The following is a 21179-nucleotide window of genomic DNA, read 5'->3' as shown; positions in this document are numbered from 1 at the left end:
CTGTCCATAGTTGATGATCCGTGGCGCGGTTTGGGATGACAACTAAAAACAGTAGGACTGCACGTGTTGAAACTCAAAGGCGATGTTTTCCAGGTTTTTCTTTTAATATTTGCACGTTACTGCAACTTTCTTGTGTATCTTTGCCGTCAAGGATGCAATTACTCGGACAAGTCAACATCAGGTACCTAAGGTGTAAATTATAGTTTCGTAGCTCAACGACAACCGCTTATTACTGAAAACTGTTGGGTAAGACTAGACGTACTATATAAAGATACTGACTGCATACAGATGACTTTTCCATTCTCACACTTCATCACTCTTTCTGGAAAGCTCCACTGTACCGCCTGCTCTTGCTCTCATCCGTTTCCATTCGGCTGACGTATTGTAAATGGAGTTGGGCACGGTTTCTTCGCTTCGCACCACTCTGCCAACATTGCTGATATGCGAAGAAGTATTATTTGAGATAATACTCAAGCAATATTATAGTTTTAACAAAGAAGAGAGGGTCGTAAGAAAACTCGGTGCCAAAACGTTTAAAAATAATCCAGGGAAAAGTGCTCTTATGTAAAGCAAAATGCTTTCTGAAATAATTACTAGATAGGAAATAAAAGATTAATTCAATACAAAGGTCCAAATCAAATGTGCCCCGCTTCCTTCCACTATAGTTTAGAAAGGGACAGTCATCGTATTGCCGTAACTTCCGTTGTTATGTTGATTTCGTACCTGAGAAAGTATTTTTACTTTTGTTCTAGAAAGGTACAATAACTTTAAGTAACTGTACAGATTTTTAATTGGCTTGCTTGGGTCTTTGGAGACATTACTGTGTATGGAAATCAGACAATCATATTATCGAATGCAGCTCGAAAGATTGCCTTCGTATTGTCGCAGACTATTACTCTGGTTGATAAAACAGTGATTGCGTTTTTGGTAGTCTGGAAACAGAGCAGTTGATTTCACTAATACAAATATTACTCTCGCTGTTTGTAAGGACAGTCGTAAACTTTTTATGAATTCTGTAACCTGTACGTTTACTTGTGACGGCGCTCGAAAACAGAAACACGACGGTTGAAGGTTGCTTACAGACATGTGTTGCTCAGATGTGTCGGAAAGTTGAAGGAAAGCCAGAACTGCCACCAATCATCGCGGATCCCATACTGTCGTCGTGTATAAATTTCTATTATTAACGCATTGATATTGCCTTCTTCTGACCTGTGGTGTAGTGAATAGCATCTTTCTTGAAAAGTGTAAGGTAAAATCAACAAATCATACATATTGAGTTACAAGGAACGTGTTAAAAGTCATGGGAAATTATGCAAACACTGAAAATAAGTAGTATGAACACAGAACTGTTGGGAGGTTTCTGAGGAACTGTAATACGTCAGTTAAGAGAACCACAAAGAAGATGTTACATTCTCTGTTTTATACTACCACTCCAGTTTCTGAATCATTATCAAGTATCCCCGACATTAAATCTCAAAGAAACTTAGAGACGTGCAGCAAGTACGCCAACAAGTCAGTTTAGGCCATGCGGAATTGTGGCGGAGATGCTAGCATTCTTAAATGGTAATCGCTGGAAGAAAGAAATTCTTTGGGAAAATTGCAGAGCCTATAGCAGCCGTAGGATGTGGTTCCTGCCTCTGTAGCATATCTCGCGTAGGACTCGATAAATATGTCATGGAAGATTATAACGCGTGAGGACGCAAACAGCCTTGCTCACCGCGTGCATGGAATGGAATGGAATGGAATTGATCGGAGAGTGACTAGTATTGATCCCAAGTACTCCCCTCAACGGTATGTACATTGTAGATTCTGAAGTATACTAGTACATGTACATCGAGACTCTAGAAAGTAAGTTAGTCTTGTCGTCCGTCGTTAAGACCATTGCGTAACAATATTGGGACATTGTCAGAAGAGAGTACATATTCCAGGTTGCCTGCAGACATAGGTCTGCCACGGAAACGGTAACAGGTGCGTCGCAGTTTGAAAGTGAAATAGCGCGGAAACTGGCAACGTACTCTAACGTTTTAAGTGCGTGGAACAGTATGATTCTTGTGGGCAAAATGTTTAAATGCATACTGAGTTGCTGTGAAATTCTGGCGGTATATGGGCCCTATGCAACGTCGATTCCAGTTGTAGTGCAATGGTAGCACCAATTGGACCAAGGCCTCACAGACGTCGTCGATACTCACCGGGAAAGAGAATGATTGACATCGACCACAGGCGACAATGTTTAGGCAATCTTCTCAAAAGAAAAAAAAAAAAAAGCGTCCGGGTGGGATGGAAAGGTGCAATGTTACCAGCCAGCCGCCGTGTCGTCTCAGCCCTTAGGCGTTACCGGATGCGGATACATAGGGATATACGATCAGCCACTGCTGTCGCGGCCGTTGTCAGTTTCGTGACCGCTGCCGCTACTTGTCAATCAAGTAACTCCTCAGTTGGTCTCACAAGCTCCAAGTACACCCCGCTTGCCAACAGCATTCCGCAGACCCGGAAGGTGACATATCCAAGTGCTAGCCAAACCCGACAGTGCTTAATTTCAATGATCTGACGGGAATCGGTGTTACCACTGCAGCAAGGCCGTTGAATAATAATTATGAACACCTAAGAATTACATTTTGCATATCCGTTATTGATTTACCCTCATTATTTCCGAACTTTTCGGCAACTTAAATAACATATGTGAAAAAAGAGATTTTCCCACTATGAGCATGTTCATACAGCAGTTCGCGAAAGGCTTTGTGACCAATGAGCAGGTTTTTATCGTCGACGAATGGAATGATCGGCAAAATGTTCCGACCACTGTTTGGTGAGTATGTTGAAAATTAGTGTCATGTGTTTGTGGCACTTTGAGGTATATTGCAGCATCCAATACAAGTTAGTTGGCCTGCCATAGCAATGTGTAAATTACTGTTTAAAGTCGCCTAGTAGATGTAGATATGTGCGATGTGTCAGATGTGTAGCGCGATGTTTGTGTTAATACTAACGAGTATAGAAATCTGGAATAAGAAGAAAGTGACATCAGTGCTAGTTCCCTGTCGAATAGCACCAGTGGGCAGGCCAGCTGAACTTAAGAAGGGTCAGACTGAACACCCTCACTCCACAAAACGCGGTAGAGGGGCACTGAATGAAGGTAGTGATGTAGGCACGTGGTGTATCGATCAGAAACCACGTCAACAGCTCAGTTACTTTTCTGGTCAAATTACCATGATATTTTTCTGCTTTCAGGATAAATATCATCACTGGGATGCATAATATCCCCCAACTGAAATCCCGTCAACTAGTATGGAGAACCACTAGGAGCCAGTGACCTATGGCTGCTACATTTCCTTCTATTACAAATTTGTCGTATCAACCGACCCCTTCTTTTGTTCAACTTGTGCCATAATTTCTTTTCTACCAGGGCCATACAGTACCTCCGCATTAATCATTAGATTTACCATTTTAATTTTCAAAATTCTTTTGTAGCAACGCATTTCGAAAGCTTTTGTCCTCTTCTTGTGCGAAATGCTCATAACACTCAAATTTATATTCGAGGATAACAAATTCTTCAGGAACGCTTTTCTTGCTATTGACAGTCTGTGTTTTATATCGTCTCTGCTTTGGCGATCTTAATTTATTTTGCTGCCCAGACAGAAGACTCAGCAACTACTTTTGGTGTCCTTTCTTAATCTAACCCTATCATCATCCTTAATTTAACTCGACAACTCTCATTTACCATTTTTTTTTACGTTTCTTGATATTCATTTTATAACATTTCAAGGTACTATCCATTCCTTTCAGCTTTGCTTGGAACTCCTTTGCCGTCTCAGACAGAACTGCAATGTCATCGGCAAACCGAAAAGTTTTTAAATCCTCTCCCTAAATTCTACCTACCTTTCCAAAAGTCTTCTTGATTTTCTTCTCTGCTTCTCCAATGACCAAATTGAATACTACCAGGGAAAGGCAACTCCTCTTGATTACTTAACACTGCATAATTATTACCAAGAATATTGCGATATATTGCATTTATGGTGCGTGTCGTCATCTTCCGTAGTAATGTAGTACTAGTAATTCTCCAGAATATGTCTTCTGTGGTTATAGTGTGAGGTTGAACCACCGAGCCACAGATACAGTCCAGTCTTCTCCATCCTGTACACCAAAGTGTGACAAGGATGTGCTCCATAGTGGGAGGTGCTGGCCGCAATTCTAACGAAACTATTACGAGGCGAGCGGACTTCCCGCGAGTGCGGGCTAGTCGCTAGCAGATGGGAGCCTCTGGCAGCACACCTGCGGCCTTCCCCGAAGCCGGCGGCCCGCTTATTAATAGCTTCTGCTCGCTGCGTAATGGATACCTGCCGCCCATGCAGTCGGCGAACACTTGAGGCTGCCCGCACGCCGCACGGTAGCCCGGGTGAAAGTGAGTGGCCGTCGACTCCCAAGCACGCACTCCGCCACCCAGGCAGCGCGTACGCGCAGTTAGCTCGGGAATTCCAGGCTTAAAATTCTTTTGTCGATTCCAAACTTTCTGTAGAAAGAGCAATAGTAATTTAAATACTGCAGTATCAGCCAGGTACATGCAAAGATAACGAAGAACTCAGGAGATAGTAGAGGCAGTTTCTGGCTATTATAATTTCTCAGCAAATCAAAGTACCTCTGCTGTCATCTTTCATGTTCAACGGAAACTTATTCGTAAATACAGGCGTCAATCATGCACCTGTAATCGATGTAGTGTTTGTCCATCGCTAACATCGCCACCGCCTAATATCAAACTTTGGCTGGGTGCGACGAGGCAAACCCGTAGCGTTAGGTTGCTTTCGGTTAACAGCCTTATTTTTCTAGTATATAATAATAATTATGGATAAACTGTGTACTACCGCGCTGCTGCTACGGTTGCAGGTTCGAATCCTGCCTCCGGCATGAGTGTGTGTGATGTCCTTAGGTTAGTTAGGTTTAAGTAGTTCTAAGTATAGGGGACTGATGGCCTCAGATGTTAAGTCCCATAGTGCTTAGAGCCATATGAACCATTTAAACCAAACTGTGTACCTCGTGGCCTCAGCCCGTCCCCGAAGGAAACTTTTAGATGCCAAAACTTCACTTGCAAAGAGTGAACCGCCTCAATATGACTCCGTCTGAGTCGTACCGAATGTGACAAAATTCATCGATCTCAAATGTTGCACCGGTATCATTCTGCTACGTTGGTTCTACAAGCTTTCTTCTCTTACCATCACAATGCTGTCTGTTGGTGACATATACATATTGATAGCTCTTACTGGATACTGTGTCTCTTCCATTTGATGCGTTTATTATTTCAAAAGACTAAGATTTAGTCGCACATGAAACAGAAGCAGCCTATTTTAGTATATGAGGATATTATCGTAACATTTCACACAAAAGGAAAGCGGAAGAGTTGGAGATATCAAAATCGAATCTTTTTATTTCTCTTGGAGGTAAAAGACAAAATTATTTCTAAAAAATGAGCCCGTTCCACCACAGAACGATGTTGGAAGGACAAATAGATAAGATAGAATTAGTTTGGTAATTCATACAATAAATTAATAAAATTATTAGTAAGACGAAATAAAACCAAATTAATAATAAGAATATTAACCAGAAAATGGTAACACTGTTTTCCAAAACTGAAAATTGAACAGCGGTACATATTGCGTTTGCAGAAATGTGACCAAAAAGAAATTAGTATTACAGCCACTTTATTTCTTGTCTTTTACGAAGTGATATTCTTTCCAGAGATTGAAATCAGTAATGATTTGGGTTTAGTTACCGTTTGCAGTCTATGTACTAGCTAAGCAATCAAACTCATGCTGTTCTTCTTAAATATAAAATAATGAAAACAAATAAATTCTGTGTGCGAGTTAAAGTACGAAGTTCAAGGAGAACGTTAATTACAAAAGTTTGTATTGCACTATTAAGATACCTGTTGTTGTCGTCTTCAGTCCAGAGACTGGTTTGACGCAACTCTCCATGCTACTCTATCCTGTGCAAGCTTCTTCATCTCCTAGTACCTACTGTAACCTACATCCTTCTGAATCTGTTTAGTGTATTCATCTCCTGGTCTCTCTCTATGATTTTTACCCTCCACGCTTCCAAAACTAAATTGGTGACCCCTTCATGCCTCAGAATATGTCCTACCAACCAATCCCTTCTTCTAGTCAAGTTGTGCCACAAATTTCTCTTCTCCCCAATTCTATTCAATACCTCCTCATTAGTTATGTGATCTACCCATCTAGTCTTCAGCATTCTTCTGCAGCACCACATTTCGAAAGCTTCTGTTCTCTTCTTGCCTAAACTATTTATCGTCCACGTTTCACTTCTATACATGGCTACACTCCATACAAATACTTTCAGAAACGACTTCCTGACATTTAAATCTATACACGATGTTAACAAATTTCTCTTCTTCAGAAACGCTTTCCTTGCCATTGCCAGTATACATTTTATATCCTCTCTACTTCGACCATCATCAGTTATTTTGCCCCCCCCCCCCCAAATAACAAAACTCATTTACTACTTTAAGCATCTCATTTCCTAATCTAATTCCCTCAGCATCACCCGAGTTAATTCGACGACATTCCATTATCCTCGTTTTGCTTTTGTTGATGAAGTTCATCTTATATCCTCCATTCCGTTCAACTGCTCTTCCAGGTCCTTTGCTGTCTCTGATAGAATTATAATGTCATCGGTGAACCTCAAAGTTTTTATTTCTTGTACATGGATTTTAGTTCCTACTCCGAATTTTTCTTTTGTTTCCTTTACTGCTTGTTCAACATACCGATTGAATAACATCGGGGATAGGCTACAACCCTGTCTCACTCCCTTCCCAACCCCTGCTTTCCTTTCATGCCCCTCGACTCTTATAACTGCCATCTGGTTTCTGGTTCAAATGGCTCTGAGCACTATGAGACTTAACATCTGAGATCATCAGTCCCCTAGACTTGTAACTACTTAAACCTAACTAACCTAAGGACATCACAATCATCCATGCCCGAGGCAGGATTCGAACCTGCGACCATAGCAGCAGCGCGGTTCCGGACTGAAGCTCCTACAACCCCTCGACCACAGCGGCCGGCTCTGGTTTCTGTATAAATTGCAAATAGCCTTTCGCTCCCTGTATTTTACCCCTGCCACCTTCAGAATTTGAAAGAGAGTATTCCAGTCAACATTGTCAAAAGCTTTCTCTAAGTCTACAAATGCTGGAAACGTAGGTTTGCCTTTCCTTAATGAATCTTCTAAGATAAGTCGTAGGATCAGTATCGCCTCACGTGTTTCAACATTTCTACGGAATCCAAACTGGTCTTCCACGACTACCAGTTTTTCCATTCGTCTGTAAAGAATTCGTGTTAGTATTTTGTAGCCGCGGCTTATTAAACTGATAGTTCGGTAATTTCCATATGTCAACACTTGCTTTCTGTGGGATTGGAAGTATTATATTCTTCTTGATGTCTGAGGGTATTTTGCCTGTCTTATACATCTTACTCACCATATGGTAGAGTTTTGTCAGGGCTGGCTCTCCCAAGGCTATCAGTAGGTCTGATGGAATGTTGTCTACTCCCGGGGTCTGTCTTGTTTCGACTTAGGTCTTTCAGTGCTCTGTCAAACTCTTCACGCAGTATCATGTCTCCCATTTCACCTTCATCATTGTAATCCTGTTAGGACTGTGAATGCATTCACGTCTGATGGACACCGTAGGACTCGCATTTCATGCTTTATTTCAACTGGCGTGGTATTAGTTTCTTAAATTAAGCTTGTGACTGCACAGTGTGAGAAGGTGAAAGGAGTTTCAATCAGACGTCAGCGCCAGTTTGCCATGACACTAATTCGCAATTACTTATTGAGGCATTTCCCAATTAACATAGCACGTCGGTACGCAGGATACACACTCAGTATTACTGGAGACCTTTTAGTGCAAAATATTTTTTTAAGGGATCCGTACCTCAATCGAGAAAAACGAAACGCTTTACAGGATCACTTTGTTGCCTGTCTGTCTGTCCGACTGTTCAAAACCCTTTTCCTCAGGAATGGAAAGGGGAATCAATTTGAAATTTGTGTCTTACGTTGAGGTCTACGGTACCTTAGCGATGTAAGAAAGTGAAGCTTCTAACATAGTGCAATCAAAAGATACGGCCAATTATATCACATACGAGGCCTGTTCAGAAAGTAAGCTCCGATTGATTGCCAAATTGAAACCACAGTGAACATCAGAAATGTTTTACTTGTAACAATTAGCTACACCTTTCAGCTACTTCTCTACGTAGTCGCCGTTCTGATTTAGACTTTTGTCATAGCGTTGTACCAACTTTTCAATAGCCTCATCATAGAAGGCAGCCGCCAGTGCTTTCCGCCAATTCTCCACGCTGGCCTACACCTCGTTGTCTGTGCCAAAATGTTGTCTTCAAAGACAGCGGTTCATGTGACCAGAGATGAAACTCAGGGGGAGACAATTGCGGACTGTATTGTGGGTAATCTCACATTTCCATTTGAAAACGATGCAGGAGCATCTTCATTGCCCCTGCAGAATGCGGCTGAGAATTGTCTTGAAGAAGAAACAGCACGACAGTTATGTAATGTTAGCTGCATAGCTTCAGGCGAAATTTCTCACCAGGCCCTCGTACATGGCGGCAGACACTATTTTCTACACATCTTTACGCACTCACTGCGAGCTCAGAAATGAGAAGAGCGACGTGATGCTAACTGGGGTTATACTAGAGACACTACCCAACACATCTGTGCAAAGCTTTATCGGATTTTCATAGTCGTTTCCATTTCGCGACCGATCGGAGCTTACTTTCTGAATGCCCCTCGTATTTTGACACTAGCAAACTCACTCATCGATACCTACAAAGTACTTCCCGTTGACCTAGAATCATCAAATTTTGCGAGAAGCGCAGTTTCACATTACAACCAAACGAAAAAATCAGAAAGTTGTTAATTTTTAATTATATCACAAGAAAAATTTTTTGTATCAGACTGCCTGTCCGTCAGTTTATTAAAATCGCTTTTTCTCAGGAACGAGTAAACGTACCAAGTTGAAATTTAGGTCAAATACTAAGGCCTACGGCACCTTAGCGGTTTAATGAACTTTAACTTATAAGTTAATACAATCAAAAGATACGGCTATTTATGTCACATATTTTGATACTCGCAAACTGAGCCGTCACAACCCACAGGGTACTTTTCGTTGACCTAGGATCATCAAATTTGGCAAGAACCATGGCTTCACAAAAAACTAAAAGAAATAAATCGATAATTGATCGTTCGTTGCCACATCACATGAAAAATTTTTGTCATTTGTCATCAGACTGACTGTACGTCCGTGGGTCTGTTAAGGTCCCCTTTTCTCTGGAACGGGGAGATGTATCAAGCTTAAATTTATGTCTATGGTTCCTCGACGGTATAATAAAAAGTTAGCTTCTTAGTCAATGCTATCGAAAGATACGGCCATTTATGTCATATACACTCCTGGAAATTGAAATAAGAACACCGTGAATTCATTGTCCCAGGAAGGGGAAACTTTATTGACACATTCCTGGGGTCAGATACATCACATGATCACACTGACAGAACCACAGGCACATAGACACAGGCAACAGAGCATGCACAATGTCGGCACTAGTACAGTGTATATCCACCTTTCGCAGCAATGCAGGCTGCTATTCTCCCATGGAGACGATCGTAGAGATGCTGGATGTAGTCCTGTGGAACGGCTTGCCATGCCATTTCCACCTGGCGCCTCAGTTGGACCAGCGTTCGTGCTGGACGTGCAGACCGCGTGAGACGACGCTTCATCCAGTCCCAAACATGCTCAATGGGGGACAGATCCGGAGATCTTGCTGGCCAGGGTAGTTGACTTACACCTTCTAGAGCACGTTGGGTGGCACGGGATACATGCGGACGTGCATTGTCCTGTTGGAACAGCAAGTTCCCTTGCCGGTCTAGGAATGGTAGAACGATGGGTTCGATGACGGTTTGGATGTACCGTGTACTATTCAGTGTCCCCTCGACGATCACCAGTGGTGTACGGCCAGTGTAGGAGATCGCTCCCCACACCATGATGCCGGGTGTTGGCCCTGTGTGCCTCGGTCGTATGCAGTCCTGATTGTGGCGCTCACCTGCACGGCGCCAAACACGCATACGACCATCATTGGCACCAAGGCAGAAGCGACTCTCATCGCTGAAGACGACACGTCTCCATTCGTCCCTCCATTCGCGCCTGTCGCGACACCACTGGAGGCAGGCTGCACGATGTTGGGGCGTGAGCGGAAGACGGCCTAACGGTGTGCGGGACCGTAGCCCAGCTTCATGGAGGCGGTTGCGAATGGTCCTCGCCGATACCCCAGGAGCAACAGTGTCCCTAATTTGCTGGGAAGTGGCGGTGCGGTCCCCTACGGCACTGCGTAGGATCCTACGGTCTTGGCGTGCATCCGTGCGTCGCTGCGGTCCGGTCCCAGGTCGACGGGCACGTGCACCTTCCGCCGACCACTGGCGACAACATCGATGTGCTGTGGAGACCTCACGCCCCACATGTTGAGCAATTCGGCGGTACGTCCACCCGGCCTCCCGCATGCCCACTATACGCCCTCGCTCAAAGTCCGTCAACTGCACATACGGTTCACGTCCACGCTGTCGCGGCATGCTACCAGTGTTAAAGACTGCGATGGAGCTCCGTATGCCACGGCAAACTGGCAGAAACTGACGGCGGCGGTGCACAAATGCTGCGCAGCTAGCGCCATTCGACGGCCAACACCGCGGTTCCTGGTGTGTCCGATGTGCCGTGCGTGTGATCATTGCTTGTACAGCCCTCTCGCAGTGTCCGGAGCAAGTATGGTGGGTCTGACACACCGGTGTCAATGTGTCCTTTTTTCCATTTCCAGGAGTGTATTTTGATACTCGCAAACTCTCTCATCAAAACCTATAGGGGACCTACCGTTGACCTACAATTATGAAATTTGCTAAGAAGCGAGGGTTCACAGTACAAAAAAGGAAAAAGATCTGAAAATTGGTAACTTGTGATTATGTCACCAAAAAAATATTTCTTTCGTCATTCGTAATCCGACTTCAAACTTGAAATTACAACATTCTCCAAAGGATTGGAATCGGAATGGATCAAATGTCTATATACGTAACCAAGTTTGTACAGAACCCTCAGAGCAAGAGGCCTATACGCACCTGACCAATTTTTTCTGTTCGATAAACTCATCTCTCTGGCTCTCATTCTTGAATTCACAGACTTCAAGGTTGACTAAACTTAAAGTAGAGCCTTGCATGAGAAAATTAAAAAAAAACAGTTACAGAAACATCTGTGTGTCAAAAAAGTAATAACTCAATAGGTACTGCAAATACCCGAAACTGAGAGGGAGAAAGAGAGAGAGGGAGAGAGAGAGAGAGAGATAGAGAGAGAGAGAGAGAGATATGTAAGTGCTATCCTCTATCACATTCCATCCTGTTACACCTCCCCCTGTACTACAAATGGAAAACTTGTTGGCCTACAGGCCTGCAATAATGCAGACATATCGTATCCACATTCTTTGTGTATTTGCATCTCCGGTTGCGGTCGTCTCTGACGTATTGAACTCTTCTATTGGACTCCATCACACAACGTATACTGTAATGCCGTCGCCTCATTTTTCTGCATGTGGCCGGCCATCTAGATGACTGCTCAGCTCGAAGTCCATCTACATTTTCAGATGCTGAAATTTCTTATGTTCCACAAGGCGCCGCCCTGACCGACCAACCAGTAGCACAACGTCCCCCCGCACAGTTCTTTTCCCGTTGTTGAGGTCTGTTGCTGCGAGGCTTGTGAAACGTTTTCTCCAACTTATTGTGTGTGCCACATCAAGTTGTTAGAAACAGCTCCTTCCCGTGATTCCGCCGTGCTCTACGTCTTTTTCCTTACATGTAGACCAGTTTGTACAATCGTTACGAAAAAAATCCTGTCTACAGACGCCTAGGAGTTATTGCATTGCCTCATCAATTCTCTTAAAGAACCGCAACGTGGATTGTTTTGACATCGGTTTAAGTTTTCCAGATCGCTGCCCACACCATACATTTGAAACGTTCTGTAGACACTTGGGACCGATACTAGGTGGGAGTTCTGCGCGAAACAGTCTGGAAAGCTACGAGTTTCCAGAGAGTAGCTTCCATCCATAAACTGTGCCCTTGAAAGGGTAATAGAATACTCATCTGCAATTGCCGTAACCTCCTCAATCAACTCAAAAGTTCTTTATCCACAAATTTATTTAGAGAAGAGTATAAACGATAGTCGCAGAGACCCAAATGTGATAAACAGGCTGCATGTTGCAACAATTCGTACTTCACAGTCCTCCACTTCTCCACTCCCAAAGCATGTTTCTGTGCACATGTGGTATCCTAATGAAGGCTGACTGGTTTTCTTCTCACGCACTTCCGTTCACTTAACGTAACATTTACCTGTTGTTTTTAAGCTCCTACAAGGTAATTAATAAGAACAATATCTTTCTGCATACCATAAAATATTGGCTCTGAGACGAAAACTACTTGGTTCTTTTGAAACAAGGCACACTTTCGTCCCATTAATGTGACTACATTTAGTTTCTTGCGCGGAGGATCCATACCTCACCCACAGTAAGAAATATAACTCCGCGATGAAGCCCAGAGGAGCGTGCGGTTCCAACCTGTCGCCGCGTCATCCTTGAATATGCGGCGTAGTTCGAATGTGGTGTGTGGGGTAGGGTACCGATCTTACGGACGGTGTCGGCTTTTTAAACCCTGGAGACGCTGCTTTTATTTCAAGTAAGCTTTTCATTCAAGCTGAGTGTACCGCGATCAAGATCTCCCACAAAGGAAAAATTCCGGCAGTACTGGGAATTGAAGATAGGGCCTCCGTACGGCAGCCAGTCACGCTTTCCATTCAGCTACGAAGGTGGACCACAGCAACGAAGCGAAAAATTAAATCATTTCCTCCATGGTGAAATCGCTCGGTGCGTCAGCTGCTAAGCTTCCACGGCGGAAAATAAATACTATCTATTTCCTTTTCATTTCTGTACCCTAACAGCTGAATTTATGGTTTCACGTTTAATTCGGAATAGATTTCCATGCGCCAAATCAGTTAATGCAGTATATCAGTAAATGCGAGGCAACTCATCCATTGATAGGTATGAAAACATCTCAATTAAGTGTCGGCATATTGAGAAAGAGATTCCCTAGCAAGTTACAAGGTCCGGACAAAACGAATTAGAATAATCTTTATAATAAATAAAAGTTTTCTGCATAAGTCACCTTTTTATTACAGCACTACGCGTCTCTGTAGTTTATACGGAGCTTTTTAGGTGGAAAATTACGTAGTACCAACCTTGGTCTTAGCGAGAGGCACAAACGCGTTTTTATAGCGGAAGGCCAAATGAAAAACAGATTGTGTTGCATCTTTTGCTGATGATAAAAATATTTTCTATCCAAAACCATTACTACTGCTGTGAAAATATGTTTATGCACATATCTAACATCAAGCATGTAACTGCGTGATTCTCCATCTGAAGGTCAAGATGTGACTCGCTGAAACACATAGTGGTACAACAAATAAATGATTATCATTATCGTGTGCATAAGTTACAACAACAAAATTATTTTACACATTTAACCAAAAAACATATATGTGCAACTGTTTACACTATATAAACATTGAATGGCTCACATTTCACAGCGTCGGAAGGCAGCCGAGCAGAGCGTTTCTCGGATGCTTCATTTAGACTCTTGATACTATCAGGGAAACTTCCGTTAGGGTACTCTTTTACAATGTGTCTCATTGTCTAAATATCACCACAGACACACATACTGTCAGTGCAAAAGCCTCGCTAATGCGTTTTCTATTTCCACAAACCGGATATGTACGGGCTGAATAACAATGGAGTAAGAAAAGAGCCTTGAGGTAACCCAAGCAAATAAATGACTGATGTAGAAAAACTATTTTTTTAAATCATCAATCGAAGGACTCATGATGACATCCTTCATGGACGAACTAATTATTAGTTTATACAGCGTAGCTGAAGGTGCTGGATATTCTTTATTTTTTTTTTTTTTTTAAGAATTCTCGTTGGCTGTGAAGTATCAACCTAACAAATAGATGTACATATGCAGACTGAAGAGACGAATGAAAATTGCTCCAAGGCTGCTCACTACGCAGGCGTACTAACCACTACGCCACCCTGGCACAGTGGTTTTGCACAGGTGCCTGTATTACCCTAGCACGCCTGCCCGTTCAGTCTTATTTCCCATTCACGCTCCAGCTCACTTGGTATTCCCCCTAAACTCGAACAGCGTTGCAGGAGCTCTCCAACTGTATTGGAATGGCACCTCAGCAGTGAAAGAAATGGGGTATCATGCCTCAAACCAGGCATAAGTGGCTTGAATCAAATGAAACTAACTGGTTCTAGACACCTTTCCAAGTCCCAAACACCTATGATATATATATGCGGACTGAAGTGAGGAATGAAAATTTCTACCAAGGATGGGATTCGAACACAGGTCTCCTATTCACTGGGCAGTTTCACTAATCACCACGCTATCGTGACACAGTAGCTTTTCACAAATTCATGGACTGCCCACCAGGCATCCGCCCTGAATCCAAAGTCCCACCCTTGGTCCAAATTTTTATTCGTCGCTTCAGTCTTACTATATACATGGTAGATGTATGAGACTTGAAAGGTTTCTGGAACGATGTAGTTCCATTTGCTTACAAAAACGATCTTACAATATTACGGTATTTCAGTTGTCCACTTGAACAGATGGAACATAACATGACGACTCATCTAGTAATCTGTATGAAAGAAACGGACACTTGGATTTTATTGTTACACCACAGAAACAAGGGTTTTTAAAAAAGCGAAATATCACCAATATGCTGGGCAGAAACATTGCCTGCTCGAGGTGAAACAGAGAGTACTGGGCGGGACAAACGAGTCGCTATCGTGGTGTGACGTGCTGTTGCAGGCAAGACGAGCGACGGCAGCGACTGCGAGTCAGAGCCGGGCATCCCGCTGAAGCGCAAGCAGCGCCGCAGCCGCACCACGTTCACGGCGCAGCAGCTCGACGAGCTGGAGAAGGCGTTCGAACGCACGCAGTACCCCGACATCTACACCAGGGAGGAGCTGGCCCAGCGCACCAAGCTCACCGAGGCCCGCATTCAGGTAACTGCCCTCTCACTTTACTACCACCACGAAGGGGTTAATACAAATACAGTCAGTTCCACAAAAAAGTAATTTTAAATGAAACGTCCGCTGCGACATCTCTGGTAGTGGTCTCGAATCTGTAAACAATACGCTTTTGCACAGTGTATAGATAAACAGTGTGGGAGTTGAATGTTCTGTTTTGTCGGCTGCAGCTTAAAATGACGGCAAAATATCTGAAGGGTCACGAGGCAGTGTTCCTTGTAAATCATCCAAAGCGACCAAAGCTTTCATATAGTACTGCTGTTAAAATTGATAGAAAGTCAAAGACATTCGTTGCGAAGTGGGCCATACGATATTTAGAGGTTGTAAACGTGCATGATTTACCGGAGAAAGGGCTAAGGTACCAAGCTACACTACTGGCCATTAAAATCACTACACCACGAAGATGACGTGCTACATATGCGAAATTTAACCGACTGGGAGAAGATGCTGTGATATGCAAATGATTAGCTTTTCAGAGCATTCACACAAGGCTAGCGCCGGTGGCAACACCTACAACGTGCTGACATGAGGAAAGTTTCCAACCGATTTCTCAAACACAAACAGCAGTTGACCGGCGTTGCCTGGTGAAACGTTGTTGTGATGCCGCGTACCATCACGTTTCCGACTTTGATAAAGGTCGGATTGTAGCCTATCGCGATTCCGGTTCATCGTATCGCGACATTGCTGCTAGCGTTCGTCGAGATCCAATGTCTGTTAGCAGAATATGGAATCGGTGGGTTTAGAAGGGTAATACGGAACGCCGTGCTGGATCCCAACGGCCTCGTATCACTAGCAGTCGAGATGACAGGCATCTTATCCGCATTGCTGTAACGGATCGTTCAGCCACGTCTCGATCCATGAGTCGACAGATGGCGACGTTTGCAAGACAACTACCATCTGTACGAACAGTTTGACGACGTTTGCAGCAGCATGGACTATCAGCTCGGAGACCACGGCTGCGGTTACCCTTGACGCTGCATCACAGACAGGAGCGCCTGCGATGGTGTACTCGACGACGAACCTGGATGCACGAATGGCAAAACGTCATTTTTTCGGATGAATCCAGGTTCTGTTTACAGCATCATGATGGTCGCATCCGTGTTTGGCGACATGGCGGTGAACGCACATTGGAAGCGTGTATTCGTCATCGCCATACTGGCGTATCACCCGGCGTGATGGTAGGGGGTGCCACTGGTTACACGTTTCGGTCACCTCTTGTTCGCATGGACGGCACTTGGAACAGTGGACGTGGCTCTACCCGTCATTCGATCCCTGCGAAACCCAACATTTCAGCAGGATAATGCACGACCGCATCTTGCAGGTCCTGTTCGGGCCTTTCTGGATACAGAAAATGTTCGACTGCTGCCCTGGCCAGCACATTCTCCAGATCTCTCACCAATTGAAAACATCTGGTCAATGGTGGCAAAGCAACTGGCTCGTCACAAGACGCCAGTCACTACTCTTGATGAACTGTGGTATCGTGTTGAAGCTGCATGGGCCGCTGTACCTGTGCACGCCATGCAAGCTCTGTTTGACTCAATGCCCAGACGTATCAAGGCCGTTATTACATCCAGAGGTGGTTGTTCTGGGTACTGATTTCTCAGCATCTATGCGCCCAAATTGCATGAAAATGTAATCACATGTCAGTTCTAGTATAATATATTTGTCCAATGAATGCCCGTTTATAATCTGCATTTATTCTTGGTCCGGCAATTTTAATGGCCAGTAGTGTATAATCGATAATTGCGGCGATTGGATTAACTATTAGATAATTGTGCAATTTGTAATAACATGTATTTTCATGCAAACATATATTTATACTCGTGTCTTTTATTTCATTCAGATAACGGCGTACATCTGTTTGTCGATCTGACTGTATGACGAGATTTCAGTTAAGCACTGGGGATTTCAGAGTAGTCAACTCATGGTTGACATCAAGGATATAGTGTGTAACACCGGCGCTAGTAACCACGGATAGAGCCTCACATCGGTGAGGAAGAGCGTCCACAAGTTTTTTGAAGTACTCAAAGTTGTGCGTGATTCCAGCTCGAGGTCGGCACTAAGCGCGCATTTACACCAGTCTGGTCACCTTATTACCGACAACCGGAAGACTATGCAGATTCTTCATTTCGAAAGCAAGAGTGATACCCTTAACATTTTAGAAAAAGTAGAGATTTACCGTGCTGTAATAAGATATCCTGGTTCTACCTTGAATTCGCAAGCAGATCTTCGACACAAGGGTGCTTCATTAAATTTTGGCTGTTTAAACAGATAACCATTACTCCTATAGCTATTTTACTATCACAGTTCTTTAGCTTCCTAGGTTAGCCTTTTCCGGATGTCCACTAATATGTTATTATATTTGTGAGAGAGAGAATTTGTTTTAGCAGTCGGGCTTTATTGATATTTTACGTTTTAACTATCCACTTCCAGTATTTTTATAAATTCTATTTTGAAAGACGGAATTTGTATTACGACTCAGGCTATATCAATACCTTACATTTTAATTACCCTCTTTCGTAATTTTTATAAACGTCACTCAATCTTTTTTATTACGTGTTACAAATTTTTAAGTAGTTTATCACAGATAGAGCCGCGCCCCATCCTTCACGCCTTTTATCGCGATTGCTTTGCTTCCACCGCCACTGACGCCACCTGTAAACATCTTCCGCATTATTATTATTATTATTATTATTATTATTATTATTATTATTTAGTCATCAGCCTTCTGAGTGGTTTGATGCGGCGCGCCATGAGTTCCACTCCTGTGCCAACCTCTTCATCTCAGAGAGCAGCACTTGGAACGTACATCCTCAAATATTTCCCGTATGTATTCCAATTCCAATCTCTGTTTTCCTCTACTGTTTTTACTCTCTGCAGCTCCCTCTAGTACATCGAAGTTATTCTATGATTTCTTAAAAGATGTCCTATCATCCTGTCCCTTCCTCTCAATTTTTCCATATATTTCTTTCCTCGGCGATTCACCAGGGAACCTCCTCATTCCATACCCTATGTGTCCATCTTATTTTCAACATTCGTCTGTAGCTCCACCTCTCAAACGCTTCGTTTGTCTTCTTATCCGTTTTCCCACAGTCGGTGTTTCACTACAATGCTGTGCTCAAACCTAAATTCTCATAAATTTCTTCCTCAAATTACCATGTTTTGTACTAGCAGACTTCTCTTGGTCAGGAAGGCCCTTTTTGCCACAGCTAGTCTGCTTTTTATGTCTTTTCTGCTCCGTCCGTCATGGGTTATTTTGCTCCCTAAGTAGCAGAATTACTTAGCTTCATCTACTTCCTGATGGCCAATCTTGATTTGAAATTTCTTGCCGTTCTCAGTTTTGCTACTTCTCATTACTTTCGTCTTTCTTCGATTTACTCTCAGTTCATTTTCTATACTCAGTAGACTGTCGATCCCATTCAGCAGACGCTGTTAAGCTGTTGAGAAGATCCTGTTAAGCTGATTGTGCGATAATTCTCGCACTTGTCGACTCTTCCAGTCTTCTGAATTGTGTGGATGATGCGTTTCTGAAAGTCTGATGGTATGCTGTCAGTCTCATACATTCTACACACCAACGTGACTATTCCTTCTGTTTCCACTTCCCCCAAAGCTTTTAGAAATTCGGATGAAATTTTATCCATGCGTTCTGCCTTATTTGATCTTAAGTCTTTCAAAGCTCTTTTAAATGCTGATTCTAATACTAGATCCTCTGCTTCTTCTATATCGGCTCCTGTTTCTTCTTCTATCACGTGGTCAGACAAGTCTACCCCCTCATGGCCTTCAGTGTACTCTTTCTTCCTATCCTCTGTCTCCTCTGCATTTAATAGTGGAATCTCCATTGCACTCTTAATGTTATTGCCATTGCTTTTGATTTCACCGAAGGTTGTTTTGACTTTTCTATATGCTGAGCCGGTCCTTCGACAGCCATTTCTTTTTAGATTTCTTCACATTTTTGATGCTACCACTTCGCCTTAGCTTCCCTGCACTTCCTATTTATTTCATTCCCAAGTGACTTGTCTTTCTGTATTCCGGAATTTCCTGAACATTTTTGTACTTCCTTCGTTCGCCGATCAGCTGAAGTCTTTCTTCTGTATCCCATGGCTTCTTCGCAGCTACTTTCCTTGTACCTACGTATTTCTTTCCGACTTCTGTGATTGCCCTTGTTATAGATGTCCATTCCTTTTCAACTAACTGCCTATTGAGCCTTATTGCTGTATCTGTAGCCTTAGTACTTCCGCATCCCAGTTCCTCCCATATTGATTCTCCCTTACTGATCTCTTTTACTTCAGCTCACTCATCATCACTACTAAATTGTGATCTGAGTTTATATCTGGCCCTGGGTAAACCTTGCAATCCAGTATCTGATTTCATCTCTACGCTTTTATCGCGTCATATTTTTATAACTTGATGTGAATGATCGCGAGTGGCTCTAAGGCAGTTACCTTTCCGCTATGACTGGTTAAATCCAGAAAGTGGCAGTAAATGAAGCTTGTAAGGTAGCCGATACGCAATATTCCCCGACCAGTGATTAATAATCTGCCAAAATGGCAAGTGTGCTGGGAATGTGTAGCCAACTAGTTGTTAGTCGAGGGACTGTCCGCAGAGCACGTCCGTAGCAAAATTCGTCCCATAAGCGCTTGGAATTTTATTTCATAGACAGATGTGTTCTGTGGGCTACAGGAATTCAGCAAAGGACAAGAAAAAGTCACAAAGAAGAAGATTCCTCTCCGCACTGGGTATCCAGTGATGGCACATTGTTTCCCGTCTAGGAGTATTTCGCTACCCCCACGACATATCTGTCTTGTGGGTTGCGGCAGTTTAAGGAACGAAATAAATTCTTTCTATCCCAAGAGGTCACTCGTTAAAAGCGGACGCTGCCACAAAAATTATATGCTGCAGGTTTTCAGAACCTTGTAGAACGATGGGATAAGTGTTTAAGTTTACAGCAGGACATGATGGAAAAGAAAATAAATTTCACGCTGGTATACACGGCTCTGATGTCTCTACCCTAGTTTACGAGTTATTTATTGACTCACCCTGATAGTAATTCCCGATGATAATCACCTCAGCCACACAACAGAAATATACTTAAACGTAAATAGAAAGATTCACATAAAAATATCACTCTCCAATTTGCGCGGCAACTAATAAAATTTATTTCGTATCAGCTTCTCCCAAACACCACCTCCAACTAGCTAACGTATCCACGCACAGCTCTGTGGCCTCTTTTTAACGAACAAGTCTACGCTCATTAATCCATAATACCCTCACGTAAAAACGAGGAAAGTGCCTAAGCAAAATTCGATGACCGCACTGGAGAACACAGTTTCGATTATCTCACTCATCCATGTAGTAATTTTCCTTCACGTAGGATCACTTACTCCTCACTTCAGAATTACACCGTGATAACACCACCTCTGGCTTATAGGGCACACGACCTCTACACCCCACAAGCATTGCTGGCAGATCCTTCGCTTTCCCGGGCCCCAAACAGCTGCACGAAATTATTTATGGTTCAAATGGCTCTGAGCGCTATGGGACTTAACATCTATGGTCATCAGTCCCCTAGAACTTAGAACTACTTAAACCTAACTTACCTAAGGACAGCACACAACACCCAGCCATCACGAGGCAGAGAAAATCCCTGACCCCGCCGGGAATCGAACCCGGGAACCCGGGCGTGGGAAGCGAGAACGCTACCGCACGAAATTATTTATCACACAGAGTATTTCATAGTCTTTGCATCAGACGTCCAGTGGTGATAGATCACTGAATGGCGAACTTTTGCTAGGAACAGAATGTTCATTATGTTTTCCAGCGTCGCTAGGCGTCCTTCACTATTCGCCGGCCCTGGGACAACGAGATTTCACCAAACTAGTGTGGTCCATAGACCATGTGTGTTGCATGCTACCCAACACAGTAAATTGATAAAGTGTTTTACAACAAGACAACCTTAAGAATGAGTGTCACTAACCAGAGAAAGATATTTTAGAGGCAAATCAG

At 43.3% G+C, this 21179-nt stretch overlaps 1 protein-coding gene across 1 annotated transcript in view; it reads left to right on the top strand.

Moving 5' to 3' along the window:
- The window catches only part of LOC126474633 (protein gooseberry-neuro-like), a 199536-nt gene that overhangs the window by 108469 nt on the left and 69888 nt on the right, over positions 1 to 21179 (top strand). Inside the window, exon 4 of the mRNA XM_050102111.1 lies at positions 14956 to 15152. Coding sequence (XP_049958068.1) covers positions 14956 to 15152 — 197 coding nt within the window. The remainder of the gene's footprint in view (positions 1 to 14955; positions 15153 to 21179) is intronic.

This window comes from Schistocerca serialis, chromosome 4, assembly GCF_023864345.2.
Source record: "Schistocerca serialis cubense isolate TAMUIC-IGC-003099 chromosome 4, iqSchSeri2.2, whole genome shotgun sequence".
NCBI classification, from domain to species: Eukaryota; Metazoa; Arthropoda; class Insecta; order Orthoptera; family Acrididae; genus Schistocerca; species Schistocerca serialis.
Note: the sequence above shows the minus strand (reverse complement) of the source record. Positions and strands in the feature narration are given on the sequence as shown.